Genomic DNA, 20,771 nt, shown 5'->3' with positions numbered 1-20,771 from the left:
AAACCCCCAAAGTCAGCAACTGTATTTTACTGCTTTATCTTTCCCTCTGCTCCCAGCATATGGCTAATTTTGCACACTAGATATGACCACTCACAAAAGTACAGGCTGTCAATGCTTATTTTTAAACTCTTGTTTCAATTTTATATTTATAAGTATCAGCTTGATGAGAGCCCTCTCAGCACAACACAAATTTTAAAACAATCGCTACTTTTCATTATTTTAATTACTCAATCTTTTTTCATGCACTTACACACTCCTACTAGTAAAACCACATGCACTGCCACTTAAAACAAATAATCAGATTAGCTTAGCTATACTCAAAAATCTGTGAGTTCCGAATAGAATAAAGACCTTTAAGTCCCGAGAAAGTCAATATCCATAGGATGTCCTGAAAGCACAACTGGTTGTCTGAAATTATCTCATGTTCATCCACTAGTTACAGGTTTAAACAGTGGTGATGTACAGGAGGCAAGCAAAGGTCAGATGGAAGATTCTTCATGTAATACTCCTTCCCGGTAGGAAAGCAGACAAGCAGTCAAGTCTATATGCCAACTGCCAAATATACTGCAGTCGTATGCATAATTCTGGAGGGGCTGGCTTAGTGCACAAACATCAGCTGTGCAATACTTAGACTCCCTGGAACCACAGGTTAATATCCTGGCAGGGTCAGCTGAAATTGTTAGCTTTCCAAGTTAGCGGAAGGACTTCCATATATTATCTGGGAGAAAAATGTGAAAAGAAAGCTCAATTCTAGTTTCAACGGGCTCTCCAATAACTTCCAATTCCAACAGGTTTGGGGAAAGAACGAAGATTTAGAACACTTAGTGAAATATTGGCTTCTTTTATCCTGAGAGATTTCAACTTTATGTTGGTAACTTTTCCTTAAATTTCCTCTTCTAACTTTTCCTTATTTATGAAAAAAAAGCACAATTTCCTTAAGTTGTATGTGAGTGTTCTTTTCTGATAAATATCATGCCTTTTTTTTCATCATATCAGGAACTCATAATATAAATAATGATAGGGTAACCATACGTCTCATAATCCAAACTAAGGACATTTTAGGGACTGAAAGAAAGTGTTATTAATGTTTATGCTGAAACAGTAGGAAAGTATCAGTATGTATGATTACTATAATTACCCTATAGGCCAATATTTAACCAACCCTTTTGAGGTTGTCACTGTATTTTCTCATTATTTAGCTAAATCATTTTGTTGTTTTTTTTTAAGACTTTCAGGATGAGTACATTGGTGTATAATGTATAGTGGGAAATAGCTAGTTTTCTCTCTACCTTTTTCTTCTGCTTTCCTGGTCGTTCATAAGTGAGCAGGAATTTGAAATAAGCAAGTTAGATATCTGAAAGCGAGACTGGATCCTACAAGACAGAAATGTATCTTCTGCAAAAGAGGCCCTGCTAGTTCCAAACCAGGCTGTCCGCCTAGAGACCCAAACTATTCCAACCAAGGATTGCCACTGGTCTCCCTTTAATCCTACACTTTTTTTTATACCCAGATAATCTTTTTTAAATTTACTTCAAACTTTAAGCCACAAAGCCAATCAGAAGCCACTTGTTACATAGCCTATCAGAAACAAATACTGTTTTAAAGAAAGTTAAAGTCCTTGCAACTAGTTCTATCTAAAACATACCATGACGTGTAAATACAGATATATGGTTCATAAAAGAATTATCCCTAGATCCAGGAAACAAGTCACAAAAGATAATGGTTATAAAAGTATAGCCAAAGGTAACACTGAATTTTATGAATTTATTTCATGTGGAAAAGTAAATAAACTAAGAGACAAATCAATTAGTATAATCAAGTAAACAATTTATTACTTATTTTTAAAAAATTGATTTTACTTACCAAAGATCAATGGGATTATAACAACCAGAAATATTCCAATTGTAATAGTAAGTATAAAGCTTGTTTCCGGTATCCAAAAACCATCTAATGAAATGAATAAGAAAAAGAAATTAATTCACTGACTAAAGCTAGTCCCAGTGATCTGTCAGATACACTAGAACTAGCTCCTATGAGATGTTTGCAAGCCAGTTAAACCAGGGAGCTTGAAATCATCTGTTTTAAGAGTATTTACACTAGGAGAAATCAAAATCAAGGTTTTCTACTTTTTTTTCCCAGAGATCCAGTTTACCAATCCACCATAGAGATGTAGCCACCTAATTTTATACTTTAAAGTGTCCAAGAAAACATGTATAATCTTTTTAATGAATTTGGGACAAAGAAGTCTCAACCTTCATATCTTATATAATCAGGATTATTATTTCTTTTATAACATCTTCATAACACATTTAACCCTATGGTTATTAAACAGAGGAATATAAACAAGAAAACATTATACTTTCTCTTAAGTAGTTTCAGTTGAGTAAAAGAGATAAATAAACTATGCTTGGCAAAATATGGCCTGTGGGCTAAATTTGGCCACAGCCTGATTTTGCACTGTCCATGAGCTAAAAATTATTTTTAAAGTATTATTTAAAACAAAAGAAAAGAAAAAAATATGCTACAGAGATCAGATGCAGCCTGCAAAGCCTAAAATATTTACTATTTGGTTCTTTTCAGAAAAAGTTTGCTGAGCTCTTATCCAGATAACTAACTATAATACAAACGAGAACGGTGTAAGTTTTGCATACACCAATGAGTTATACAGCTACGTGTGCTATGTGTGTAAAATGCAATACTTTATTTGCCTAAGGAGTGTCAGTTAAGCACCCTGATAGGTTCATCTAAATTAGGTCTTGAAGGATGAGAAAAATTTGAATTGACAGAATGTGAAGGAAAGGAAATCCCAGCTAATGGGGTGAAAGGTAGGTTGTGGGGACCTGTATTCAAGTTTAAAGGAAACAAAGGCTAAAAACCTAGGGTCATAAAACCTTTTTACCAGTCTGATATGATTACAGTTTAGGGATAAATATTGGGAAAGGTGAACCACAATTTTTAGGACAAATCATAGAAGGCCTTGATTGCTACACAAAAAATTGTAGATGGTTCTGAAGGCAGTGAATAGAGAGCCATTTAGGGCACTTCAGAAAGGGGTTAAGATATCCAGCTGTGCTTTGGCTAGATTACCTGTCAGCGTGTGATTAAGCCAAAAGAAATGGCAAGAAACAGTAGCTTAAATTAGGAAAGCCAAAGTAGTAATAGGAAGGTGGTGGGGACTCATCAGGCAGAAATCAAGATGGCAAATCAACAAAACTTGGTGACTGAGTAGAAGGAAAAATCAAACATGGTACTATGTGAGTAGAAAGATGATGTGTCATAAACTGAAGTAGGATACATAGTGGAAGATGTAAATATTGGGCAAGAGACAAAATATAGTTTTAGGCCTGTTGTGTGGAAGATGAGAGTAGCAGGAACAGAATAAAAAGGCAGACCAGACTCTGGACAGCCTTGGAAGTCTATCCAGGAGCATGGACTTGCTGAGGTGGGTATTAAGGAATAGCTAATTATTACCAAGAAGAAAACTGACATGATGTTTTCAAAAGATCACATCAGATAAAATGAATAGGTCAGTAGTTTGAATGATAAGTTACACGGTCACCCAATTTGTTGCTAAAGTTAGAAATGCACTATCTTTATATCTGAACCTTTGTGTAAAAGTTAGTATGTAATATGGTAGCATACCGCCAGCTAATATAATATCCTCGCTGATTCCACTATAGTCACCAAAACCCAGATTATTTGCAGCTACTACTCTGAACTGAAATGTTCCTTTCAGGTTTTTGGACTTCCATGTGCAAATGCTACTGCAGGATCCATTATATGCCATCTTCCACACTAAATTCTGGTTCTGTGAATTGTTTGAAGTGCCCATTCTGCAAAAGAAAGAGCAAAATAATGAATCCAGAAAATATACGAGACAACATATGTATTATTTCTAGATGCTCATATATCATTTTAATGACAGAACTCCAAAGCGTCTCCTATTGCATACTTTACCCTTGATCTCATTTCTCACACATGATTTGGCCACAGAACACAGTATAGTCTTATAAAGTCATCCCAGCAATGCATGGAGCCAACCCACTGAGCCCATCAGGAAAATAATGAATAATCAATGGCAAAGAGAAAGCTAAAGCACTTTTTCCTACTATTAGAATGTGTAAACTTTCTTCAGAATTCCAAACACATAAGACAATTGTTCCATAATCTTTAACTGGGAATGTTTTATTTTTCTTAATTCTCAGTCTCTATGTCATCTGTAGTTTACATATACAATATCTGGATAAAATAAAATACAAAACATAAAATTGATAAGGAAGGTGCAACAGCTCAGCTACCAAAGTTATTGTAATGTCTGAGATTCCATGGTTCATTGTTACCATTTGTATTGGTCTACACTCAGATCAAAGTCAATCCATGTTATTCTACCTACGAAACATGGAAAGAACACAAGAGTTGGGTTTAAAAAATGTAACCGGAATGGCTTTAACAGAATCATAGACTGAAAGCCTTCCTATGTCTTCTCAGCTATTGGCCATTGAGAAAGAGAAGGAAGAATGTTTACATTGTTTGAACACCATCTATTTACAGCACACCATACTGGTGCTTTCCATGTCACTTCATTTCACTGAGTCTTCACAACAACCTAAAGAGGTCGATATCATCATCCCATTTTACATGTGTGAAAACTCAAGTTCAAAATGGAATAAAGCAAAGAGAGAAACATCATCTGGGTAGTGGGTTCAATAGTGTCCCCCCTAAAAATTCATTCCAACTCAGACCCTGTGAATACAACCTTGTTTGGAAATAGGCTCTTTTCAGATGTAATTAAGTTAAAGAGATCATATTGATCTCCTAGGATAGGCTCAAACACAATGACTGATGCCCCCTTAAAAAGACAGAAATTTAGGTACAGACACACACGTGAAGAACAACATCATGGGATGACACAGTTAGGCTGGAGTGATGCGTCTGCAAGCCGAGGAACAACAAGGATTGGTGGCAATCACCAGAAGCTAAGAAGAGCCAGGAAAGGATTCTTCCCTAGAACCTTCAGAGGGAAACTGGTACTGCCGGAACCTTGGTTTTAGACTTCTCATCTCCAGAACTATAAGAGAATAAATGTCTGTTGTTTTCAGTTACCCAGTTGGTGGCACTTAGTTACAGCAGCCCTAGGGAATTAACACAGTCTGTTCAGCTCCCAAGTTCATACACTTAGCACTACCATTACCACTCTACTGTCTAGGACACGGGGTGTACATTCTATTATCCCATCCTCCCTGCCGTAAGAGTAGAAACTTGGGGCAAGGAAATGCCAAGTATTTATGGAGCTATGCACGTAAGGTGTTACTGAGGGGAACATGCTAAAGGGGTCCTAGCTAGATCATGGTGAGGCCTGGTTGGTGAACTTAATTACAGTAACAGTTCTGTAGATCAGATTGTATTTACTCTACATGAAAAATAGTAACAGAAATTTCAAGAAGGTTTCAGTTAGAAGTATAGCTAACGTAATTTTCTAGCATGTGCAGGAAATTTTTTTTAAGGTTATGGGAATGCCAGAGCAAGATAAAGCAAAAATAGATCTAAAGCTCAAGTAGCCAGGACTATAATTATGGAAGCGACTTTTGTCCTTGGAGCTTCTTAAAAGATGGCTTCATAGTCCCGTGAGGGGAGTATCTGTGGAATTTGGAATTCTCTCCTCACGTTGGCATGAAATCAGTTCATCTGAGCCAGTTATGATTCACAAGCTCCCCATACTGGCCAGATCTGAGATAGCAGATGTGCATCAGCTGCTTAGTTTTCATTGAAGACGTGTTTTCAGTCCCTGGGAACATGCTGCAGACTCTAACCTTCACAGTGGATACAGAAACTGTGTGACCTATACAGTTCAGAACATTTCAGACTTTGACCTGATTTTCAACTCTGAAAAATACCTAGCTCCTGGCCTATTTTCACTAGATATTATTCATCTTGCTAAAACAAATTATCATCAGAAATATACATGCATACAATCATCTAACATCAATCATCAGCTCAGCTTCTTGAATACTAAATATTAAGTAAATATTAGTTGCATGTGCCAATGATTGAATTATTTCCATAAAGTTCTGACAAACAATTGCAGATTTCTGAGAAGACTGATGTGATTTGCCTTAGAATTGGAACGCCAAGGTTGACCTCTAGGAACTGAGCAAAGAATGTAAAGCACTTAAGGTCCTTAAACTAAAGATCCTTTGGATTTATTTGTAAAAGCACATTGATAAATATTGTTAATTTTGATCTAATAAGTGCTTAGCTCTTTGTAGTTTACAAAGCACTTTTGCAAACAGACATACCTGATCTCAAGGATATAGTACATAAGTCTGCTTCCATTATCATCAGCTTTTTCCCACTGTATTGAATTTTTACTCCCTTCTAGTAGTTTTGGAATTCCTGGTTTACTTGGGACTCCAGCTTTGGAGACAAAAGAAAATACTGATTGATATGTTAGAAGTATAAAATATTTTGCATTAGATATTATTACAGACTATATTTACTAAAAGTAAAGCCAAATACATGAAAGAAAATTCAGAAATATTCTCACAATGTCACAGGGGTAGTAGATTAGGGGAGGGCAGTTATTACTTTGTGAGGGATGTAAATGTCTAACTATTACAATGTTTTGTACACATGAAACTCATAAAAAAATGAAAAAGAAATATTCTCAGGTGAGTGCATATTTTTAAATGAGTACCTGAAGTTTTTATTAGTGATGGATTTGATGGATTAGTGATGGGAGTAACAATATATTTTAGCTTGACATGAAATAAGTGATACAAATAAAGAAAATATACTAAGTTTTGGAGCATTTTCCCTTGACTCTTATAAGGATCAACTTGGAGTTATGGTATACCTTTTAAAACACTAATGTAATATACTTTTCAGATTTTTTATTTTCAGCATGTGGTTATATTATAGTAGTAAATATTTGTTGAACACTCAGTAGTAACACTGTTTCCGTTTAGTTCTTACTGCAAAATATCATAGCTAAACAAGAAATCAGAATACTGAAAGATGAATAATTTTGCCCAGTTCAGAATCTTGCAAGACCAGGTGAATATTATCTCATTATTGCATATCAGGACGTCTAACTTCTAACTTTTAATTTCTTCACTCAAGCTCTAGAAACAGTAATGTATTCTTCTAAGAAAAATTTCAACTTCTAGGATTGGTGAAATAATTGATGAAAACAAGAATTGAGAAATTTACAGGATTTTTCTGAGTAATGTATGTTAGTACTCACCCTTTGTCTTAAAGCTTTCTGGAAGTGAGGTGCTATTTTCCCCTGTCCTATACACCACCACTGCTCGGATATTATAGGAAGTATAAGGCTGTAGATCTGTGATGTTACAAACATAAGCAGGACCGTGGCTGCATGACGCTTTAACATGGTAAAAGTCATTGTACTTCCACTGGAAAAAGAAGTCTCAATTAACACTTTTGTTTCTTTAAGAAAAACTTAAACATAGAAATTCACAAGCCAAGGCAAGCAATAAAACTTTAAACGAAATTTATTTTCTGTTAAAGAATCAGAGCTTCTTTATGAATGTTTGATCCCAAACATTATCCCCACCACCAACAGCCAATTTATATTTTATGACAAGCTATAACTGACTTAAAAGATGGTTTTTAGGATAAGTCCAAGACGGGACAACTACAGGAAGATTTAGAGCCTGAGTTCTTGTTATCCTTAATCGTAGACACCTGCATTAAATCAGAATGGCTAAGACTATGATGAATCCAAATAGTGATACTTTCAATTCCATGGGTTTGTTAATGTCAAAATAAAAATATTTTTACATATTCTGATTCTTTGCAAAAGTGCACAGTGACTTATAGATTAAAACATTGACTTTCTCCTCCCAAAACTCTCTTCAGACATCTAAGCAGCATGTCTTATTTTTATATATAAGAAGACTAGATCTTTTAAAGGAAATTTTACCCACCATCCCTCAGCCATTAAGTAGCAAAGTTAGAAGTTAAATATAGGAAATCACATTTTCACTCCACTTTAGATACTGGGTCTCTAATTATAGCTATCTTAAACTGCTTTCTCTGTGACACTGGTTTTTAAAAAAATCTGTGTATTTGGACCTTTAATATCATTATTTAAAAATGGTGATTTTTTTTCAATGTACAAATAGGAATAGACAAAGGATGTGGCATTTTGTCAACCGCTCTTAGTGTATTTTCCCCAGTAGAGTTTCCTAGGAAGGTCAGCTTCCATAAATAAACCTTACTTTACATCTCCTTTTTCATTTAGCACTCACAAGGTCATGCCATTTCATTGGATGGATACTTTATATTAGTTTTCTATTCAGTTAGGAGTGCTTCTCTGTAGTACCTTCCGGAAATAGGCCACAATGTTTAAAAAAAGAAAGGGGAAAAGGGGAATGAATGGAAGAATTGAAGAAAAATAGACATGCTGATATCAGGGACATTGCCTGATAAACTCATAAATGTATCAATGCCACTGAGACATATAGCCTAATGAAACAGATGCATTGGATACACAACATTTACTCTGAACCTTCCAACAGTGGCAGGGGTGGGATTTACTAGCTCAAAAATTTTGGCCCTTTTTGGTCCTGCCTACTTTATGATCGGCTATAGGAACTACTTTAGGTGACTAGTCTAGGTGGCCCAACATTCCACACCATCCAGAAATTATCAGAGCTCCTTGAAATTCCAGGAAGATGTTTGACCAAGGCTATTAATGGAAAACTGTAGAGTATAGATCTTACCACAGTCATGAATATTCGGGGCAGACCGCCAAATTGGAGAAGTACCACGGGCTACCCCAATAAATCACAAAGGAGTCAGGACCTTCCATTTGTCACAGGCAAACAAGTGCAGGGGTGTAATCTACCACAGAGGGATTTTCAAGTCATTTGGGTGGGGTGAGGGGGAAATGGTGCAGACAATGACGTCTCAGAGACTGGAACTTCAAAAATGTTTTATTGTGGTATGGATTGCCTTAGATAGCTGAGGAAACACAGTTTTCATGGGCTTCCAGGAAAACAAAAATTGCCAAAGCAAAATTACTTCTTTCTCTCCAATCTTAAGTTGAATATGTTGTTCTTCTACATACTGCTGTAATCAAGAATCTATGGAATTTAAGACCTAGATAGAAATTTATCTTTGTGGTCATTTTCCACATAAGGAACTAAACAGAAAAGACAGAGAATAGAAGTTCATCATTTTCTCCTTCTTTCCTTTCTAAAACAATTATTAATTAATTCACTCTTAACACCCACTCCTCAGAGTTTCAGAATAGAGTTATAGGCTTATTCCCAGCTGTCCTATCATTCTGAGCTTGGCTCAAAACAGCTAGAATCTTCTGACTAGATATTACTCGTTAGCCCTCTCAGATCATAGCCTTCCACTAATCATCAGTTAGTGTTTATAGAGGGTCACACATGTAGCAATTACTGTATCAAACAATTTCAGCTTCATAATTTTCTAAGTGGTTTTTCTGGAACCTGGGTCGAGCAAGTGTAAGAGAGGAAGTTGTGAAACAAAAAGCATTGCCTGAAAATCCTGAGGACTGAAGCAGGCAGTCTCTGTCTGCTGTCTTGAGGAGTGGGGTGGGTGACTTAATGACTCATATTCCTTTCATGGATAGCACCCAAGTAGGACTGCTGTAGGAATGAGTCAGCTCCCGAGGTCCTCCTGTGCCTGGCTGCTGATATCTGACTCATCTCGGCGCCTGTCTGAGTCTCTGACTTCTCATCAGTAAAATGAGAGCCTAGAGATCATCATCTCTAAGGTCCTTCCCCATTTCATTTCTTTGATCTAGGAAATGAACTTTTTATCTCTCCCCTTGACTTTAAACTGAATTGCATTAAGTTTACTTAAAGAGATGTCAAAAAGTGGTGATCCTCCAATTTCTCCAATTTCACTGGATTTTCATAAGATGACCACTTTTTCTAAAAAAAAAAAAACTTTTATTTATTTTAAGAGTGTTTTTCCAGAACCCATTAGCTCCAAGTCAAGTAATTGTTTCAATCTAGTTGTGGAGGGCACAGCTCACAGTGACCCATGAGGGGATCGAACCAGCAACCTTGGTGTTACGAGCATCGCGCTCTAACCAACTGAGCTAACCAGTCACCCCCAAGATGACCATTTTCTAAATATGCAATAAATCATCATAAACATGATCAATGAAAAAAGTCCAATTAAACTGTGACCTTTTGTTGTATCAACTCAACATTCACTGTTGTTTCATATTCTTCATAGTTTTTATTGTAAAAAGTACAAGATCATAAAATGTCTTACATAGAATATTTAAAAACACCCGAGGAGCAACTTCATTTTTAAAGAAAAGTGAGGCTATGACTATATTGATTCATTTTGAAGTTACCGCTGAACAAAACATTCCTAGCCAATATTTACAAATGTGGACACACAAACATGGAACAGTATAAATGAAATCTGGCAATTACAAAAACTAAACAATCCATTATAAGTATATCAATATAAAAATCAGACTTTCCCTAGCAGTAAATTAATAAGATTAATTGATTCATTAAAATTCAGTGGATATTTTTATTAGTTAAAGCATGAATATTTTTAGATGGGGAACCATTTAAAGTTTATAAACCAAGATCAAACTGGTTTAGAATTAACTGCTTTTATATTTTACTTATCTTCTGTTACAATGTGGCCCTTAAATTGTTGAAAAAACATTTCTAAACAAGGTATTGGTTTTTTGCTTTTTCATTTCTTTCTTTTTTTTCTCCAAAGAAAACACCAAATTGCTATGTACTTTAAACCAAAGAACCATGCTAACATCTAAACTAAGTAAAATATTATAAAATCAGTAAGCGATAATTTATACCCTTTATGTGGAACCTTTTAAGAGCAAATTAATCCTTAGGAATTCTTTGTGTCACAAATTAGTAAGATAGCTTACCGCTTCTATATGGCAAATCAATGAATGTGGTCAAATATATTGCTGATTTATATAAGAGAATGCTCTAGAAATACGCAAAAGAATTTGCAATTTATTCTATAACAAAACAAAGATTTGCATTATAAGTATATGGTGTGATTTACCTTCTGGAGTTCAAACCAAAATCTGATGAGGTTAACATTAGATGGAGCATTCCAATCTAATTGCAAACTAGTGTTCTCTGGAACCAAGGCATAAGGTTTCTCTGGTGTGTCAAATGTTTCCACAGTGACAGGACGACTCTCAACACACCACATTTCCTCGGCATGGCAGGCCAGAACCTTTTTGTAAAAAGAACAATTGCTTACACTTTTCAAAACCTTGTGCTTGAGAAGGGCAATAAAAGTACCCAATACCCTCACTGTACCTTTAACACATATAATTTTCCACCTGCCAGTCTAGTAACAAGGAGAGTGAGCTTTCCATTTGGATATTCACTTTGTCTTAGAGGCATCTCAGGAATTAGAGGCAGATGTGAGATTGCCAATTGATAGCGGACTGACTCCTTAGGTCCATTTGGCTTGTGAGATTCTCTCCAGGATACAACGAGGCTGGTGTCTGACTGCACAGTGGTATTAATGAGCCAAACTGCCTCTGGTACTGAAATAAACAGGAACACATGACAAGGGATGTTGCAACGGCACTGAAAGATGGAAAGAAGTAATGGGGTTTGGGTTAAGGAATAGTCCTATCATGTGAGCAGAATGAATGACAGCTGTTCCAAAGGAAAGCCAGCCTCTTATATAATAGTAAGTTAACAGGCTGCCTGAAAGGCTCTTGCTTATTTTTGCCTAATGACTAAATCATTCTCTGACTCCAGCTCCAGGATATGGCCAATGATGATGAATAACACAATTTGGCTGAGTTTTGTGAATGTCACCAGAGAAAACAGAAAGAAATGGCATCACCTCAGAATAATCGCCACTTCTTAGAACACCTTTCTAGATTCTAGATCCATTATCTTTAAGGCAATGGTGTTATATCACTTTAAATATCAGTGGTCTCAATAAAATTCACATAGAGAAAAGGCTTGATTTTATTGTCTTACCACATGTACAGAAACCTGTGACTAGGAGAGGGTGACACTGTGTGGTGAGACCAAAGAGTGTGTTTCTTGGTCAAACACTATTGATTCTGATGCTTCAGTTAGTTGCTTTTCATTTTGATGGAATATTATCCATCTTCTGGTACTACAGCAAAAATCATGTCATCAAAGTATTTTTAGACAAATACATTTTTCTTATTAAGCTTTAAAAATCTCACATAATAAAGATTACCTAATATTGAGGTAATAAAATAGACATGCGCATCACATATATCACAAAATTCCACTCTAGCAACCCACACCAAGCCCATAACTCACCTCCACTTTTAGTTTTTCCCCAAATCTCTTTTCCCAGAGGTAATTGTTCCAAAGGATCTGAATAATAATTCTTTACAGCTATCTGTATCATATATGTTGAAAATGGTTGTAAACATTCAATAAGGGCTATACGCTCCTGAAATTCCTGTAATTAATTTTTAAAAATCAATAAATGGTTCTTATTTTTGTACAAATGGGGAGAAATTATTTAAAGAAAGAAAAAAAATTAAAAGATTCAAAAAAGTTTATTTTTTGAACTTGGATCATGAGTAACAATGTTCACTGTCCTAACCTGCCCAGACCTAAGTTGTTTAATATCTACAAGAATAAACGTGAAATGATTGGCAGCCTTCAGTCAATGTTGTGACATACTTATTTCACGTAGGAAACTACATTCTTAATGGCACTATTTCATTAGCATTGCATTATAAATTCAGCAAGATAGTATATAATAAGGATGTGACATATAAGTAAATACAATAAAAAATTAAGCTACATTATCTAATCATCTTAGAAATAAATTTTAAGAAAAAAGACTTTCCTTAGACCAATGGTTTTAACTTTGGTAGTACTTTGGAATCATTTGGGAAATTTGAAGAAAATACTGATGCCTGGGCCTCACTCCCAGATATTCTGAATGAATTGGTCTGAGGTGAAGCCTTGGTCCCAAGACTTTAAAAGCCCCAATGTGCACAAGGTTGGGAAGAATGGCCTTTGGCCCATATTAATCGATGGACAGTAAGATAGATTAGCTCTAAGAGAAAGGTCCAATGCCACAAGCCCAATCTTGGTCAGCCAAGTGATCCAATAATCTGTCTTTGAAACAACTCCTTTTAGAAATGTGTAAAGAAAGGTTAAAATAGACAAAAACAGACAAAACAAAGGAAGTAAGAAGAATCAGTTGTACTTTCTGACAAAGGATATCGTGCTTAACAACTAACAGATATTGGTCAATTTTAACTTTTGACTTGGTTAAATAATCAGCACAAAACATAATATTGGATGAATATGATTCCATCACAAGGTCAACTAAAACACCAATGCCCATGATGGAAGGAACTAAGTCATTCATTCATTCATTCATTCATTCATTCATTCATTCATTCAAGAATAATCTAGTGACTGCCTATACAATGCCAAGTACTATGGTCGGTGTTAGAAATACAATGATAAATAAAAACGTAGTCCCTGCATAAAGGCACATTTCACAACATATAGGAAATAACAAAAAATATATAATGTACAATTTTTATATTATATGTATGCTATGGAGGAGTGGTATATGGGTATGCAATGTTCTTTTTGTCCAATTCATTTCCTACCCACAATCTTCAATCTGCTGGCCAGGACATAAAAACAAGTCTCTATCACTTTCTGGGGATAATTGGACCATCAGGGAAGACAACAAACCCAGTCCTTTCAGGACACTCCAGAAACTGTTACTGTGGCAATCCACCAACTGGTCAGAGTTAATATACTTCCTTGAAGCTTTTCTTACTCCCAGACAAGAAAACTAGAACACAATATGTTTTGATGAATCAGCTATAATGGCATGTTTCAGAACATAATATAGAAAGTATTTTACTGTGACTGAGAATTTCATACCAAAAAAAAAGCTATCTCGTGAAAAGATGAAGACCACCAGTTCCAATCTTACCAGCATTCTATATTCCGGTTTGGAGCTATTTTTCCCACCATTAACTTCTTTGTAATAAACCAGGTATGTTGGAGTAGGGCTGGTGATGCCATACCAAGTAAGCTTTGTCCTGGTAGGTGGTAATCTGATTGTGAGGCTGGTGTTAGTGGTGTTAAGTATAGTTGGCTCTGCAATATCTGAAGCTAGAGAAAGAAATTCTTTATCTAAAATAATAAAAAAAGATTAAATATATATATATACACACACACACACACATATATACATACATATAAAATAGGAACAACAGATTTATTTAACACCCAGGGTAATATTTTATTTTTTATTTAACTTATAAGGTATGATGTATTGAAGTGTTGGAAATGTTATTCAAGACAGGAAGACAAGTTTTTTCTATACATCTTGAAGACGCTGAATGCCTCAGAAAACAGGGGCAAGGTAGTTAGTAATTGGTTAATATTTCCAGCAGATGGAGCTAAAGTACCCTTGATAATGTACCTCCTCAGTAGCAAAATAAAGTTGACCCTTTTTATTTTGAACAATGTAATGACAGCATTATATTAGTCATATTTTTAAATGAATTCTCATTATGAAAATTCATGCTAGCTTTAGGATTTTTCTTTTTAGGGATGTGCATGTAAGTGTGTATTCAACTTCAAACAAATATTACATGGACTTTTTAAATCTCAAAGTGGAAAATGCATTATTTTACCAAAATATGCACTGAGTTTCTTTATAAAGTCTTCCATTTTTAATATTTTTTAACTTGCATATTTTATAAATAAATACATTTAAGCAGAGATTATTTGAGTTTGTTTCATTCATTTCTGTCCCTTTCTGGGGCAAATTATATTTATTTTAGAATGGCATAGTCATCTTAATGACAAAGAGAGCTTTAGAAAAAAACTCAGAAACCACTTTCAGTTTCATTGTGACCCATGAGTCTATATAATGTTGTTTTCATTTTTCGGTGGGTTGGTTTTTATATTTCAAACATTTTCTTTAATTATTACTCTCAGTAGAAAATACACAGTCAGTTCTGCCCATAAGGTAATACGTGCATTCCAAAAAGTCATTGCATTATACAAAATTGCACAATAAAATCCACAGGTTTTTTGGGGGAAATAGAGTTAGGGGCACAACACTAAAAAACTTTATGAGGGGCTGGCCCGGTGGCTCAGGCAGTTAGATCTCCATGTTCCTAACTCTGAAGGCTGCCAGTTCGATTCCTACATGGGCCAGTGGGCTCTCAACCACAAGGTTGCCAGTTCAATTCCTCGAGTCCCGCAAGGGATGATGGGCTGCGCCCCCTGCAACTAGCAGCGGCAACTGGAACTGAGCTGTGCCCTCCACAACTAAGACTGAAAGGACAACAACTTGAAGCTGAACAGCACCCTCCACAACTAAGATTGAAAGGACAACAACTTGACTTGGAAAAAAGTCCTGAAAGTACACACTGTTCCTCAATAAAGTCCTGTACCCCTTCCCCCCCAAAAAAATTAAAAACTTTAAAAAAACCTCTATGAGTAACACGTTAAAAAAAAGACAGGAACTTAATAAAAAGGGTAGCACAGATGTACACGTTAATGGTTGACATACCTAACACTACTACCGTGTTTCACTGAAAATAAGACCTAGCACTTTGCCTTGAAAAAAACCTGACCGTTTATGCAATGCTTTTTGACATCACTGGGGTGAGAGTGAGGGTGGGGTCTAAAAATCATCAAGGGAGAAAAAAATTCAGAAAGGGACTGAGAAGAGAAAGAGAACATGCAAAAAGAAAGACAGGACAAGGGTTTCCCAGGGTTAAATCTGCCTACCACAGCCCGAGCCATGTATACACATGGAGATAAATTGTGATCCAGGGCAAACAGCAATCGCAGCACACACTAAATCCTGACAATTTGAAGCAACACTGAGAGCACAACAAAGGAGTTGGGGAAACATCCTGGAGAAGGAGACCGAGACTTTTAAGACCCTAATCCGGGAGAACTAGCTGATTAAGACTGTGACTTTGTTACCTGGAAAAGGCTGCAGAACTGAACTGTAAGCCAAGATGTGCTCACTCCTTAAGGCCTTCACCTGAGACACGATGGCCCCAGGGCTTTTCCTTGCTTGATAAATCTGTGTGCTGTCCTTTGCTGTGGAGATCCAATATAGAAATTCCCCATCCATAGTTAAGCTAACAAGAGTTTTTCCTGTTATTGAAAAACATAAAACAAAGAACAAAATACATATCATATGTTTTCTACTCTAAACAATATATGAAATCCTTTTTTTGTATTATAACTGCTAAATTTTGAAACTTTCTATTATCTCAATATGAAAAAATAACATTTTTATCTTACATCATTAAGCTAAAAACTTCACAGATATTTTCTCATTTTAACTCCATATCAAGCCAAAAAGGTAAACACTGTTATTATTAGCCTCATTTTGTAGAAGTGGAAACTGAGGCTTGGAGCAGTTAAAGAATCTCAAGGCCACAAGGTTAGTAAAGGGCAGAGCCAGGATTTACAATTTACCTATGTGACTCCAACTCAAACAACGCCTATCTGAAAAAGGTCGTAGATGACAGGTATAGGGCTCAGTGCCGTGCTCAATATTTGTATCAACGATTTGGAATGAAGGCATAGTAAACATATTTATCAAATCTGCAGATAATACATAATTCTTACTCTCACTAGTAATTTCAGTTATAGACTTAAAACTCAAAAATATCACAACAGAATCAGGAAATGGATTAAAATTTAATAGGAGCAAATGTAATATTCTAAAATCAACTCTATATATAACAAGTGAAATAAGTTTGGCTTAATAATAGTTAACATGAAAGAGACTATGAGTTTTCAAGTGGAAGGCAGCCCAAGACCTGATGCCACCTTTACCTGCAGTAAAAGAAAACCTAGGAAGTCAGAGGCCCCGAGCACTGACCAGAACACATAGAGACTATAGTAAATCATTATGGAGGGACTTTTAAGAAGATATTAAGTAGCTGAAATGAAACAAATGGAGGGTGACTAGAGAAAAGAAAGATCTAGAAGCCACATTCACCTGAGTAGTTCAGATACTTGAACTTTTCCCCTAAAGGAAATGATTAGAATGGGCTGTGATGACTTATCTCTACATATGAAATTGAATGGCTACCATGTAGAAAGTGATTGATTTATTTGTTGTAAATTTAGAGATCAGACTCTGACCAACGAATGGGAGGAATGGGGAGAAGACTGGCTAAATACAAGAAAAAAAATCTAATATTCAGAACTGTGCAAAAAATTAAACAGACTTCCTTATAATGTGGTTTTTATAAGCATATGTTCAAGCAAGACTGGTTTTGTAGAGGGGATTTCTTCCAATTTCATGTCAGCTAAATGATCTCTAAAGTCATTCTAACTCTCTAATTTTAGGATTATGGATTTCAATTATGAATTCATGAAAGACTGACCAGTACCATACCTATAGGATAACGACCCATTAGGTAATTCTTGTGTATTGGATGTTAAAGAAAAATCATTCTGACACTTGTTAAAATGGTAAGGAAGACTTCGGTCAAGACCATTGCAATATTTCAATAGGGAAGAGAGATGTGCTCAACTCCGAATACATTAAAGGCAGCTGCGAATTTATAACCAACAAGCAGAGTGAGGGTGTCAGTGGATAGAAAATTACTAAGTGGAGACATTAAGGGTAATTAAGGGTAAGAGGATTCTTGTTAAACTGGCATAATAGGATTCTTGCTAAAGGTAAGCCAAGAATATAAAGGATGGGGAATGAAGAACTAAATCAGTTATCAAGGGTCGGGGTGGGGTGTGGGGGGGTCCTCTCTAAACAGACTTAGCAGGATTCTTGCTAAAACTGGACTCAGCAAGAATGGCTATAGAAGGCCTAGGTCCAGGCCTAGTCAAGAAGAGGGCTCAGAAGAGCCTACCTAAAGTGTGATCAAAGAAAGAGTCTTTGTCACAGATACAACAAAAACAAGTAATTTTCCTAGTAAGAGAATTTCATAACGTTATCTCTACTCTTAAGCCCATTAAGAGTATATCAGAATTGTTTCTAAAATGCTCTGGATGGCATATCAACAAAACTATATGTGCAGTTTTAACATGCACATACAAACACACACACACATACATAGACGTTTGAAATTTCAGAACGTCACAGTGTAGACCAGCAACGCCCAGCAGCCCTTCTGATGATGGAAATATTTTACATTTATGTTGCCCAACACAGTAGCCATTAGCCACTGGTGGTATTTCAGCACGTAAAATGTAGCTAGTGTGACTGTGGAATTATATTTATCATTTTATTTAATTTGAATTAACTTAAACATAAAACAACACACGTGACTAGAACTTACCATATTGGAGAAATAGACTTTTAAGAATATATGGGGGTATTTTGAGTGTATTTTTTTTTCTGTTGCAATTACCTCTAATTAGGAGACTTCCAAATCACTTTAGACTTTCAAATATTTCCCCCACAAACATGTAAATTTCAATAGATAGATCTGCCAGCTAATAACCAGCTCATGCTAAATGTGGAGTCAATGGGATCATCAAAATTGAAATAAAATAGGGTATTAATAGTGAAATGATGGATGTTATAGTTAGGCCCAGTTTCAAACCCCAGTTCCTCTATTAACTAATTATGGCCCTTTAACAAGTTACCTTACCTTTCTCAGCCTCAGTTTCCTCATCTATGAAATGACGATACTAGTACCTATATCATCAGCGTATTGTGAAGATTAAATGAGATAATGCATTTAGTAGCATGCTTAGAATATATAGTTAAGTTCGATAAATTATAGTTTTACTGCTAATTATAAAAGAACAAGAACAAAAAAAATCCCTCACTGATCCAGAAAATTATGTGACTGTCTATATACAATTTGCCTGGAAACAACCTGACTTGAATCCTACAAGAATATTTGGCATGGTCCAGAGTAAATACCATGTGTATATTGTTTTGAGTATGTGTGGGATATGAGCCCTTTTTAATGGGACAGGAGGGGCTTCCATTACTAATGAAGATCTATGTACACACATGGGTGACTTACCAAGCAGAGCAGGCACCATGATAACTTGCCAACACTGGCATCCTTCCAGATCCATGGCCCAGATCTCTTGCCCTTTGACAAAGTATATACATGGTTTCTTTAGGTCAGAGGTATCAATAGTCATTGCTCCACTTAACTCGAATTCAGTCACACTGCAAGAACATTGGTTCCTTCCACTTGGATGGTTTGTGGTTGTGGGCTGCAGAATGTGGTGCAAGGTCTGGTTGATAATACTGTAGTAAAACATCTGACAGCCAAAACTGGAAACTTCTGTCCAATACAGGCGACTATTTGGGGAGGAAAGACACTCCAACTTAATGAGTAAAACATTGCAATATTAGTTTCTAATGAAGATCGATCATTCCTAATGATTGGAGGGACAAATACAGCCTTTGGAAAGAACATGTTTGAGTGTCCAGTAGCCTTCTTCTGAGATGGAGGAGGTCACAAGAAATCTAATTTGTACCATTGTCCAATGATTTCTCAATAAATGTACTTACAACTAAAGCTTTGGACTATAATGACCTTAGCCACTGCATTAAGTGGCTCATTAATGAGTAGGTATAAATATATTTCCAATTTTTCATCAACATCCATCTCCATCCCCTCCTCTCAAGTTTGTTCCTGCTTAATACTAGGGAACAATCAATTTTCAAAATAGATTTTATTCATGCTGTGGCACAAACAAAATATGTCTTTCCAGCATGAGAAACTGCCACTCAGTTGCTGAATGAAGGCCTTAAAACTCATCCTATGAGGACATTAATTAGATGGATGAGCCCAGAATAGCTTTTTCTGTGGAAGTCATGCTGCCCATCTATTTCCTGCTCATCTTCTGCCATTGTCTCAGTCCCCTTCTTGTCCTTACCAACTGAGGATATTATTTAATTTACTGGTATAAAAATCTGCTTTGGTTTCCTGCTGGTCATTAACCTAATTTTGGTTAGTCAAATTGTCAGTATGGATTCAGTTTATATATTTGTGATAATTTATATGTAGAATGACTTACTGTAGGTTAATATAGTGAGCCAAAAACACTCAGCATCTTATTTTCCCATCATCGAATTCTAATACTATGAAACCAGATATTACATTAAATGTCTCTATTTCATCACAATAGAAACAGATACTCACATTTCACATACCTTAAAATAGGATATACGGAAAAAGAGATTACTGTTGAATTTCTGTTGCAAATTTTCAGCTTCCTGGGATATTTCACCTTGTGTTCAAGATCAACATCAAATATTTGCATTCCGTTTTGTGCGTCTTTCAGCACAAAGTAGAGGTGCCTTGAAATCCAGTCAATTGTAATAATTGTGACATCAAAAATCAGTGCATCTCGGAAAATCTTAACGATGGGTAGAAAATTGCCAAGAAAATAGTGGTCTTTTTTCAAATTCAAAGACTTTTCTATGATCATTCATATTACTTATTTACTGCACTTCCCTTTTGTAACCCCAAATCTCAATAGCTCTGGATTGTGTGCCATTAAAACATTGATCCTCTTCTCACATCATGTATTTTCCCTGGTTAATTTCAACTACCATGGCTACTACTGTAATCCCCAGACCAGTGCTACAAATCCACAGCTCAGGCAAGATCCCTCATTGAGTTATCGATTTAAATATCAAACTGCCTAAACAGAAAACACAATTCATCAATCCATGCCCCAAACCTCCTTTTCTCCTGAATTTATATTTTTATGGTTTCCAAACACTGACCCAAGGAGCAATCACATCAA

General features: G+C 35.8%; 1 protein-coding gene across 2 annotated transcripts in view; it reads right to left on the bottom strand.

Moving 5' to 3' along the window:
• The window catches only part of ROS1 (ROS proto-oncogene 1, receptor tyrosine kinase), a 97,144-nt gene that overhangs the window by 31,183 nt on the left and 45,190 nt on the right, over positions 1–20,771 (bottom strand). For both annotated transcript variants that reach the window (XM_081032931.1, XM_081032932.1), the window contains exons 25-35: positions 20,173–20,378; positions 19,028–19,314; positions 15,993–16,169; positions 13,975–14,177; positions 12,318–12,462; positions 11,322–11,554; positions 11,059–11,235; positions 7,244–7,412; positions 6,297–6,414; positions 3,643–3,833; positions 1,864–1,947 (exon numbers count right to left, since the gene is read on the bottom strand). In XM_081032931.1, the coding sequence (XP_080889057.1) occupies positions 1,864–1,947; positions 3,643–3,833; positions 6,297–6,414; positions 7,244–7,412; positions 11,059–11,235; positions 11,322–11,554; positions 12,318–12,462; positions 13,975–14,177; positions 15,993–16,169; positions 19,028–19,314; positions 20,173–20,378 (1,990 nt within the window). The remainder of the gene's footprint in view (positions 1–1,863; positions 1,948–3,642; positions 3,834–6,296; positions 6,415–7,243; positions 7,413–11,058; positions 11,236–11,321; positions 11,555–12,317; positions 12,463–13,974; positions 14,178–15,992; positions 16,170–19,027; positions 19,315–20,172; positions 20,379–20,771) is intronic.

The sequence above is a fragment of the Rhinolophus hipposideros genome (assembly GCF_964194185.1).
Source record: "Rhinolophus hipposideros genome assembly, chromosome: 3".
Classification (NCBI taxonomy): Eukaryota; Metazoa; Chordata; class Mammalia; order Chiroptera; family Rhinolophidae; genus Rhinolophus; species Rhinolophus hipposideros.
The sequence above is the reverse complement of the archived record's forward strand: the minus strand, read 5'-3'. Positions and strand labels throughout refer to the sequence as shown.